Below are 11891 nucleotides of genomic sequence, written 5' to 3'. Positions count from 1 at the left end.
CAGCCACCGCATCAATAAGCGCAATTGCGGCGGTTCCTTCGACCAAAACGTCCAATAAATTGCGCGGTGACTGTGCAGGCCTTGTAGAAGTCGCGAAGCTTGCAGTTCGTGCCTGTGGAGCTGCAGCAACTGCTTTCCCTCGCTAGGTGACTGGCGGTGACGTAAGGGGAAAGCGAGCGACGACGCGGTGATGGTGACCGATGGGTGCTGACATGGCGTCGTGGAGGCGGCGAGAACTCTAGGTTGGGAAGCATCGCATGGCCGGTAGTATCATCGGAATAGCCATATCCAGGCGTTGCGACAGCAGTGTTAGCAGGTGGCATGCGACGATGGCAGAAGCGCGCGATCTGGCCGGCGATACTGCAAGCGAAGCATATGGACCGGTTGTCGCGTGTACGCCATGGGGTCTGAAGTGGGCGTCGTGACAAAGTTGGGGGCGGCGCGGGAGGAGGTGCAGCTTGCAGTCGCATTGGCGCAGGAAATGCGAACGTCAGATGCGCAGGTCGCGCGGCGACTTCGGCATAGGTCAGAGGTGCAGCCACGGGCGGGCAGGGTTAAACTAAAGTTAAAGACCCAGCAAGTTCCTCGCGAATGGTCCGCCTAATGGGAGCAGCCAGAGATGTGTCAGGCTGGGGAGGTCGATCGTTGAGAGGCAGCATAGACAGTTGGCGCGCCACCTCCTCACGAATAAAATCTTTAATCTCAACAGAGAGCTATGCTGCTGGCGTGAAGTTGGAGCGAAGCGCGAGGCCCGAGAGAGAGAGAGTCGCCAGGTGTAACAGCGCTGCTCGCAAGGACCCTCTGTCGACGCAGCTCATCGAAGCCCTGGCAAAGAGTGACGGCAGCAGCGACAGAAGCAGAGTTTCGCGCCTGGAGCACTTGTAATGCGTCGTCCTCGATGCCTTTGAGGATGTGCGTCACCTTGTCTGTTTCACTCATGGTGGAATCGACGCGGGCGCAAATATCCATGGCATCCTCTATGTAGCTGGTGTAAGTCTCTCCGAGCTGTTGAGTGCGCTGGCGTAGGCGCTGTTCAGCCCGGAGTTTTCGCAAGGCTGGGCGACCAAAGACTTTCCCGAATGCTGTTGTGAAAACGGACCAAGTTTGAAGTGCCTTTTCATGATGGTGGAACCAGAGATTCGCTACGTCAGCAAGATAGAAGATGACCGTACGTAGTTTCGTCGGGTCATCCCACTTGTTGCGGTCACTGACGCGCTCGTAGGTAGAGAGCCAATCTTCGACGTCAGTCTCACCTGATCCGCTAAAAACAGGAGGGTTCCGCTGCCGCTGCACGGCGCCGCACATGATAGGAGCGGCGGATGCTCCAAGCGGATTGTAGGGAGCCTCGTTCATGGTAGTGGCTGGAGGAGGTGTCATAGTTTGGCTGCCAAGTTCCAGGATGAGGTCGGGAAGTGCAGCACCTCAACGAAATGTAATGTGTGGATTAATTACGAGACACTAGGCGCAGCCTAGTCGCACTGGCAGTACACGAACGCTGATCGCGAGCACAGCAGCACAAGAGCCGTCTTCTTCGTCCTCCTCTTCATAACAATGTGAACTTCTGTCCTGTTTGAGTTTTCTATCGTGCCTGACATAATCACTATAAGATAACAAATATTATGCAATATGCAGCTGGTATCAAAACGGAAATTAGGATGCGTAGCCAAAGCTAAATATGTGGAACTGTATCGCAACAAGACAAAGGCCACTCGTTACCCTCGAGTATGTCTCCATTTTTGTTTAGTCGTCTTTTTTGTTTTTTTTTGTTTTTGCGTGGCTGTTAAACATGCTCAGTACATTTTCTCTCAGTGGTTGTAAGAAATTACTAGTAGTTTAGGAAATTGTAGAACAAAATGAAGTTTTGTTTTATTATACATCAGAAGATCACTGGACAGATAAATATGAAAATGGGAATATTAATAGAAGTCGTTATGCGCCATAGGTTTTGAAAGCAAGCAGCGTCGCTTTTCCTCCAGGTGTTATAAAAGCTTAAAAGTCAATTTCCCCCGCCGTAGATAAGCTACCGCTTGGCATGGATCACACGCGTACGTAAATAAGGAAAAACAGGAGAAAATACATGCCCTCTCAAAGAAAGGCGACCGAAGTAAATAAATACGCCCATATTTATGTATAATTGTCACTGATCGCCAATTTACAGAATTCAACCGTCCTTGTAAGTAAATTTGTTTTGAATTAGTCAAGGCATGTATTCATGTACGAATTTTCAACACACAATAACATCCAGGTGGGTATCAGTGTGTATGAGGCATCATGGTAGGCGCGCCGTGTTTCGTCTTATGCCGTGTAGGGCTGCTCTCACTTCTGTCTCTGTAATATCGTCGTCCAATTGGGTTGCTTCCTCGAAGAAGAGAAATGCTCTTATAAAGCGTTGGCTTCAGCGACATTCCTGGTTCGCCCATTATTCATCACGATAGAAAATTGTCCTTACACATCAAATATATGTACAGAGAAAAAACAGAGAACCGAGAAAAATGTCAAGTAACAGAAAAAACAGCAATTTTTCTGTGTCTCAAAATGTATAATTGTTTGACGCATCCATTTTCTGTAAATAAAACAGAAAATATTATTAAAACAACAGAAAAATTTAAAACAAGAAACAGAACTTTTTCTTTAATACGAAACAGATAACTGTCTTCTAACACAATGTTTTGGTTAACGTAAAACTGAAAGAACTTGTAAAATAACAGGAACAGCACAAATCGAAAGTGAGCATCACAAACATTATCTTATTTTTATTTATATACTTTTGTACAGTGTACGCTTGCATGCCCACTAAGAGCGCCGAGCCATCAGGCAAAGTTTTGGCCACAACTGGTTGTGGCTTTGTAAATGCTACATTACGCAGTTGAGTTAGTAAAATTCGTTTCTATTACGATGTTCTTTATGCGTGTTATACTCAAAAGAATACTGCCCTAAAGTTAAATTAAGCCGGACCACATGTTTGATGGAAACCATCTTGCGACGTAGATGGTAGTGGTGGGTCAGACGCGTCTTCACAGAAGTCACCGCTCCCATACTTCAGACCTGGCTGACAGTGGCTGTACTCTGGGACTCGTGTTAGCTGGCATGATCCACATTGTGAAGTGGAACCTTGGTTGCCGGGACGCCTGCGCCACCCGCAGTGCCTGTTTGGCTTTCGTCGCTTGACGGCCTGCGCACAAGAACGTCTAAGCTAACGGGTTCACTTTAACTGCCGTGTGTCGCACGTGACACGACTTTTTGTCCACACGTCACCTGTAGATCCCCCTCTCATAAAACCAGTGCAGTTCAGCAGAAGATAAAGGGTGGCGTCAGTCAGTTTCAGTTCAATGTTGAGGTACTGACGGTTGTGTGAATTTTATGCAAGTGCTGACTAGAAATTGCACCTCTACTTTTTAAAGAGGCTTGAAATCGCTTGTATATGTCACCACGGGTATTAAAGCAATGGTTATTCAACAAAATGCAGGACTACATTAGCTAAATGACTGACTAGAAAGTGTCATAAGTTTGTCTTTCAGAATCTGTTTGCACCATTAAAAAGCATTTTGCAATACTTCTTGTATTCATTTTCAAAACAACTATGAGACGTCTTGCAAATTGTCTTAGATTTCAAATTTCGCAATTCATTTGAGAGTCTTCACGACGGCTACAAGGTAATTTGAGACATCCGGCAAGGTTGCGACAAGACGGCCACAAGATGTTTTAATTATCTTGCGAAAACATCTAGAAGACGCCTTGCATATGTTCTAAGGTTATCGGCAAGACGGCTTGCTAATCTCGTCAAGATGCGCTGGATGGTAAAACCCTCGGATATACGGTGTCGCCACCTTGAAGGCCGGGATATCGAGGCACCCTACGCAATTCTATCGAACTCGGGTGCTTCGTGTCATATCTGGCGGAGGCCGCGGCAGTTAAGTTGCACTTCGCGAAGGCACGGCATTGGACGACAGCGACACAGGCACTCACATCCCACCCCGTTTCTACAAATTAAACAACTTTTTTTAAAAATTTTATCCTTAGTTTCAACTATTCCTACGCGTTTTTGCCATGACTTGGCATAATAGGATACCATTTTCATGCTCATACGTTATCTACGAATCACCTAATGCGGACCGTACTTTTTCTGGAAGTGTTTAGAAGATAGCCAGATCCTAGATGTGCCATATCTGTGTAAACTCAGCTAAGACTTTGCTTTTTAAAAAAGTGTGAATCAACCAAAGAAATCACTCACAGTGTGCGCAAGCATTCCCCGTAAGTGTCGCAGTGGTACTGCTTCTGTAACAGCCGCCGGTGATTCGGCGACCACGGAATCTGCTAACCGCAGCCATCGTCGATCACGTCGGCACCGCCAAAAGTCCGCATAGTGGCCTCTAACAGCAGCGAGCCCAGGAGGCCGTAGTTGAGTTCGGGCGCCCCGCACTGGTCTAACACAGGCCATACCAGGGTGACGGCCGGCGCGCCCACCTCGTTCGGTGCGCCCTGTGGGATACTCGGAGCCTATAGCAAATGGTTCATGCAAACAACTTTGCGACGTGGATGGCTGTGGTGGACCAGAGGCGTCTGCACAGAAGTCACCACTATTCAGACCTCGCTGGCAGTGGCGGTACTCCGGGACTTGCCCTATTTGGCCCAATCCACGTTGTGAAGTTGAACCTTTGCGGTTGCGATGTCCGTGCCTCCTGTGGCGCCCGTTTGGCTTTCGTTGCTCGACGGCCTGCGAGAAGAAGAACGTCTAAGCCATCGAGTTCAGTTTAACGGCCGTGTGTCGCATATCTGTAAATCATCACCTGTAGATCTCCATATCCCGAACCCGGTGCAGTTCAGCGGAAGATAAAGGGTTGCGTCAGCCAACAAGAAAATTTACCCTATTGGCCCTTCTGCCCCTAGCTGCTGCCCTGAGGGCCGACTCCTCTGAAACACAGTAAATTAAGGCTGGTTTTACTATAACAACAAAAATATGTGTGAAGCCAAAATGAGCTCCATTTCACATCCCGGGACATGCAGCCAATCACCAACCTCCGGTGATATATTCACTGCCGCTCTTGGAGTAACACCCCGCGCTAATATGACTATCGTAAAAAGGAAGTCATTCGTTACTCCACACCAGCAGTGATAACTCCATGTGGACAACACCTCCCGACCGGTCTCTAATGCTACAAGAAAGTTGCGCTAAGAACATGCATGTAGCTGCTGCGTTGACGCCAGCTACAGAAAAGTATACGCTTGGGCTGGTTGGTAATACATGGTTACGCTGGAAGCATAGCGCGGAAAGGACGATCGACAAAGACTAGACAGGACAAACGCTAACATGCCGTCTACAACCTGTCTATGGGCTCCGGACCTCCAGCCAGCCTTCGCCGCGACCTGTCCGCATACTGCCCTCGCACAGCTCCGCTCGCTCGCACACACACACACACACACACACACACACACACACACACACACACACACACACACACACACACACACACACATATATATATATATATATATATATATATATATATATATGTGTGTGTGTGTGTGTGTGTGTGTGTGTGTGCGCACGAAAAGCATTCCCGGATGTACCCAGGGTTACCTATCAACGAAACACGAACTTTAAGGACATGATAGTGCACGCAAAACTCAGCCAGCAGCATTCCCCCGTAATAAAAGCATGTTGTCGCCCTAGGTGCAAAACCTGCAGGCACCTTCAAAGTGACATTAATATTAAAAGCACCGCAAATAGTTATACACATGAAGTCAAATCTAGCTTCACTTGCACAAGTTCGGATGTGATTTATATGCTTGAATGTCATTCTGTAAGAAACTATATATCGCTGAAACAGGACAATCAGTGAACGTCAGATTATACAGAAATCACCCAAACACAGCTAAAAAGCTTCCCAAAGCCGTCGCCGAACATTTCAACCAACCAGGTCATCACTTTGATGAACTGAAACTCTACATCTTACAGTCGAATTTCCGTTCTGAACGAGAAATAAAATACATAGAATCATACCTTATCCATAAGTTCAAGACATTGCAACCAATAGGCATAAACGTTTCAAAGGGAGCTTTAGAATCTATTCGCTGTGCTAAACTTCAAGCTATAGGCAACAACACTCCGTTTGATTTCTAGGCGTATCCCCCCCCCCCCGTTTTTTTTTTTGTCAGCCGGCATGTCAGACGCCGTGGACATGCCGGCTAACGCGCGTGTGTTGACAGACAGCGGTGGGGGGGGGGGGGCTGCCCTGGCTTTGACTTTGTAAACAGCGTTCCGTTACTCTCAATTCTACACGCTAACACATTTTCCATCGTTTCCACGTCCTCTCGCCTCACACTTGCTCCCCTTTAGAAGAACCCCACCTATATACCCTGTGGCGAGGACAGCATTTGCCGCCTTGAAGGAGACAAGTCCACTTGTAGAAACGTTGGCTCCTGCATTCACCTTGTTCAGGTTTTGCTCATTGCACAGTATACTGAGATATATACATACTTATATATACTATTTATATACTCTGTATGCTATATATATATATATATATATATATATATATATATATATATATATATACACTTGCATATTTGTTTAAAGCAGTATTCCAGCTATTAAACCGGGAAAGCTTAGGAGTAAGGATCGACAGCAAATATCTCAGCAACCTTAGCTTCGCCGATGACATTGTTCTATTCAGCAACAATGCAGACGAGTTACAACAAATAATAGAGGACCTTCACAGAAAGTGCAAGAGTGGGGTTGAAAATTAATACACAGAGCAACAAAGGTAATGATGAATAGCTGGTCAAAGGAACAAACGTTCAGGATCACCAGTCAGCTTCTAGAGTCTGTAAAGAAGTACCTTTACCTAGGTGAATCTGTCACAGGGTACTCTGATCATGAGATTGATATTCATAGAAGAATAAAAACGGGTCAGATTGCATACGGCAGACATTGTCAGCTCTTGACAGGAAGCTTGCCATTATCATTGGAAAGGAAGGTGTACAGTCATTGCTTTTTACCAGTGGTGACATATGGGGCAGAAACTTGGAGGCTGACAAAGAAGTTTGAAAACAAGTTAAGGACCACGCAATGAGAGATGGAACGAAGATTGCTAGGCATAACGTTAAGAGACAGAAAGACAGCGGTTTGGATCAGCGAGCAAACGGGTATAAACGATATTCTAACTTACATCAAGAGAAAAAATGGAGCTGGGCAGGTCATGTAAAGCGCCAGTTAGTTAACCGATGAGCCATTGGGGTTACAGAATGGGTACCAGGAGAAGGGAAACGCAGTCTAGGAGGGCAAAAGATTAGGTGGAGCGACTAAATCAGGAAATTCGGGAGCACTAGTTGGAATCGGTTCGCAGAGACAGGCCTTCGTCGTTGCAGTGGCCAGAAAACAGGATGATGATGATGTTGATTATGATGATGATGATGATGTATATATACTTTTATAGTGTATAAATGTGTAAAAAGGAAACGCATATGCTCTGGGAAGTCTGGAATGGAACTCCTGATATTGGGTTCGATGTATGCCGTACAAGCGCTTCCCTACATGGGTAAATGTGGTTCTACGTAAAGTCCGCTTCCTCAAGTCTCATAGGCCACAGAAGTTGTCTTTGGGACGTATACTTTTCGTTTACTTCAGTGGCGCTGAAGAAACCCAACTTCAAGCAGTGTAATGAAGCCGACGTTCGCTAGAGTGAAACAAATTTTTATGGGTGTTCTGAAAACAAAGATATTTTTGTGAGTATATTTCGCTCATTTATTTCATGTGCAGATTCAATCAAGCACTTTGAATAAAGTTGGCATTTTGGAAACGTTGGTTTTCTTTCACAAATACCTCGGAAGGTAAAGGGTTAAAAATATGTGAACTCAAAGGAAATGAGTCTATCTACAGCACAGCACATGAGTTGGATATATGACGGCCTCAGGCAATACTGCAACAATATATGTTATGGTTTCCACACCTACCTACTTACGAATGTAGAGAAAATTCATGCGTCTTTTGTGCAACACAGTAGTCAAGAAACATAACTGAACGAACGAAAATGAACTGCTAACCTAAACAAACTAAGCTGAGCCTTCACCAATTCACGAGCAGGTAGCTTCGCGCTCAAGTGGCTCAAGGAAGAGTACGCTGTTCCAAGAACCTTAGTCGACCAAGGGTGGTGACCATCATGTGCTGTTCAGCGGGGAAATGCATGCAGCAGTACGACAATACCTGTTTTCCTGTGTTTGATCATGCCACATTAAGTTAACCTATTACGCCGAATAAATCATTAATCGAAAAAAATTCAAGTTATAGTGGCCCCGTGCAAGGCACTACGTTTAATAAGATGGCCTCCCGCGCTTTGTGAAATGGGTGTCAAGTTGACCTTCTGAAGGAGGGTCTCGGTCCTCCTCAAGAAATAAATCCCCCCTCCCCCCCGGGCCCCTTCTGACATTAAGCAGTGGCAGCTCTCCGTTAAGGGATCACGGCATCTGCACGTACCCTGTCGTTTATTTTGCGAAATGCGTTGATTGCACTGCTGTACGGTAAAAAGTGCTTTTGCATGCTAAGGCGAAAGCAATTTGCGGTGACTGCAATAAAAACGCGCCATGACGTCAGCAGTTCTACCATTTCAATGTCGAAACGCGAAAATTTGCTAGGCTCGGCCAAATTTCCATTTTCTCATAAACAAGGCTTTAAAAATTCCTTACAGTTGACAGCAATGCGCCCAACCATAGTTATACATCAAGGAAAATTAGAACAATATTGTCCACCTTTATTTCTGGCCACTGAAAGCACATTTCTACAGGCCAGTCCAACTAAATGTATAGTTAAAACCTAATTAGCATAGTAATTATTAGCAACTGGTTTGTTGAGCTACTGACAGTCTGAAAACATCACTCAAGCGTATAAAAACACAACTATTGAGGTTAGGTTAAGCTTCCGACGTCTAAAACGGCATCTTGAGGCATGAAATTCGGCGTAGCTGATACGGTACTTTGGCAGCTACACGTTTAAATGAACCAACACAAGTGGCTCCTCCATCGTCCGTCTCCAAACAGCTTCCGCGCCTCGAGTCTCAGAAAGACTAGTAGCGGACAATGAGTAACCCCTCCTTCCTTCTCTGGCTCAAACGATCCCTAGTCCTAGCTGCACTTCACGAAGTTGGCGAGACGCTATACATTTGAGGTGAATGACACGCATGCGGAAATGTGGAGACCATGATTGCTTGCCCTTAGAAACAGGGCCGTGGAGTGGGCCACTACACAACTGTGTGTACAGTTAAAGCTCTTGTTCAACCTTATTTCCAATACAGGTGCAAAACTGGACTCTTTGTTGCTTAAAGACTGAACACGGTGAATCGAATATTGAGGCTCAATAATCTAATACAACGAAGTATATTACCTTGCTCTCGAATATCAACGTGTAACGAATATTGATGCTTATAGTGAACGGCGATTACAACGAAGGTATTTTCTTTTACGGTACGACATGGTTATCTAGAGGTTTGACTAAGTACTAACCAGTGCATAGCCAGCACTACTGCCATGCACCAACTGTTATGTGATGTCACACTCACAAGCCTGCTTCGTGTGGTGCCAATTGTCTTCAATTCCAGCCGCTGCGGCCGCAGGCACTAGACGTATACACGGTGTTACTAATCCTGCAAATGACTATAATGCTTTCACACAACACTGAATAAGACCGACTTGTCTATGACGCACCTTTGTCAAAATTATTTCATTGCTGCCAAAGATGCCGCAGAATGAGGACTCTGGGGGAGGGCCATTTTCACTTGCTGCCTAGAATGCAAGAGATCACAGAATGATGCACAGTTACAAATTATTGATTCTGGAACTGAATGTGCTTGTTACAAGCTGCATACTGACTGTATTAGGTCATTCAAGAAGGATGATCTACTCTAATTTTTTTTAATGTTTTGTCGTTACAGTTTTAGTAAGAACGCTGCGTGAACCAGATAAATAATGTTAGCCTAATAGGTTTTCTATGCTACTTGGCAAACACGAGTGCAAACACTTGCCATTCATGTGCGCATTTACCCATAATTCGTTAAATTTATTTAAGGGTTTTGGTGCACAATTTATTAACCAAAAAACTAAAGCGCGCAATGATCAGCAAGACTCTCCTACTTAGTATAAATGCCGAAACAAACCCAAGGTTTCGTGTTGCATGTTCCCAAAATGTGCTGTGAATATTTACATTCATATAACACAAAACAGTCCCACATTGCTCCTAGCGAATGCATATATGAAAGCAATACACCGATTAGTTTGAATAATCTGATAGCATTCAACAGTTCGATAATCCGACAGCCTACTGATTTTTATAGGAATGCTTGCAGGGGTTGCTATCTACTCTGTAAACGGTTGCGAAATGTTACACGTCAGTGATAGTGGTACTGCCCACCTGCGTTTGAACTATGTCAGCATTACCGAAGACGTCCCTTTGCCGAGTAAAAAAGCTGCTGTCACTGGGCTCACGAAATAACAAAATAAGACAGTTCACCACATAGGTTGTAATAACTTAGTCCATGGTGTACATTGTTGTCGAGTATATGCCAAGTAAAAACATTAAGGATGTCCGAGTATTGGATACTTTCGAATAACGAATCGAATATTCACTGTTTGCAAATGCGAATATTTTTCGAATCTGTTCGAGTACTTGAAAGCCTAAATTGCGCCCATATAAACGGAAATTGGACCAAATATACGGTAAATTTTAACCCCTGCGGGCATAGTACAGAGATAAACATGAGAACGTGCGTAGTGGAGCAGGGTAGGTCACTTATGGCGCCATACTTTACAGGTTGCGATCATACGCACTCACTGAAAAGCTCTCTGCATGCGAAGAAACTACCTGTTTGCTTCTAATGCTCCATTTGAGTTTTATTAACAACCGTTCATAACGTATCATATAATGACAGAAAGGTGCTAACTTTAACAATACTGGCATGTGAACATGCTCTTCCTTAGCGAGGTGTTGCCACTTTTTCGTATCGGGTCGCCTCTTCCTTGCCTATTTCTTGGGCTGATCCTGAAGATACTGAAGTGTAGAAATGTAAACAAGTTAATGATGATGACGATTACGAACCAATTTATTCTGAATGTCACGCTGATGATTATTACAATGACATTGATGGCGCTGATCATAACTGATAAAAAAAGTCGGATGCCGATTAACCCTTTACATGGCGCCAATCAAAGGTTGTCGCTCCACCATGGCTCTCATAATAAATTAGGAGCACATTATCTTTAAACATCTAACAGTGTTTCCTGAGCTTCATGGTTTCCTCGACCCAAGGCACCATGGATTTCGTAAAGGGCCCTAAACCACTACTTAGCTTTAGAAACCATTAAAGATTTCGCAGCTATTCTGGATGAGCATGGGCAACATTATATTATTTTTCTAGATTTCGAAAAAGCATTTGACCGGGTGTCACACACCAAACTCATGATAAAATTGAAACCTATACTTAAAAAATGAGTCGCTTCTATCTTGGATTCAAGAATACCTTACTTCGAGACGGCAAACTGTAAACATAAACGGAACACATTCACGTTCAAGAGCTACACTATCCGGAATGCCACAGGGATCAGTGCTTGGGCCCTTATTTTTCTTAATTATTATCAATGACATTGCACAGGAACTGTCAGTTAAAATAAAATTGCTTGCTGACAATTGCGTTGTATACCGAGAAATCCGTTGTCCAGCTGACCAATCGCTGTTGAATACCTCGCTGTCTACAGTGCAATCATGGTGCAGCAAATTGCAAGTGAAAATCAATGCGAAGAAAACTGTAGCGATGACCGTGACGCGCAAAAGACACCCTTTAAACAATCAGTATTCGGTCGATGGGCAAATTTTTGACCATGTGAACAGCTACGCATATTTGGGCGTA

At 44.7% G+C, this 11891-nt stretch overlaps 1 protein-coding gene across 6 annotated transcripts in view; it reads right to left on the bottom strand.

The window, feature by feature from the left end:
- Positions 1 to 2727: 2727 nt before the first annotated feature.
- Positions 2728 to 11891, bottom strand: part of LOC135916418 (uncharacterized) — a 95604-nt gene continuing 86440 nt past the window's right edge. For all 6 annotated transcript variants that reach the window (XM_065449764.2, XM_070528897.1, XM_065449767.2 and 3 more), the window contains 3 exons: positions 9697 to 9774; positions 4232 to 4714; positions 2728 to 3172 (listed from right to left, as the gene is read on the bottom strand). In XM_065449764.2, the coding sequence (XP_065305836.1) occupies positions 2945 to 3172; positions 4232 to 4714; positions 9697 to 9774 (789 nt within the window). In that variant the 3' untranslated portion in view covers positions 2728 to 2944. The remainder of the gene's footprint in view (positions 3173 to 4231; positions 4715 to 9696; positions 9775 to 11891) is intronic.

This window comes from Dermacentor albipictus, unplaced genomic scaffold (assembly GCF_038994185.2).
Source record: "Dermacentor albipictus isolate Rhodes 1998 colony unplaced genomic scaffold, USDA_Dalb.pri_finalv2 scaffold_15, whole genome shotgun sequence".
Taxonomy (NCBI): domain Eukaryota; kingdom Metazoa; phylum Arthropoda; class Arachnida; order Ixodida; family Ixodidae; genus Dermacentor; species Dermacentor albipictus.
Note: the sequence above shows the minus strand (reverse complement) of the source record. Positions and strands in the feature narration are given on the sequence as shown.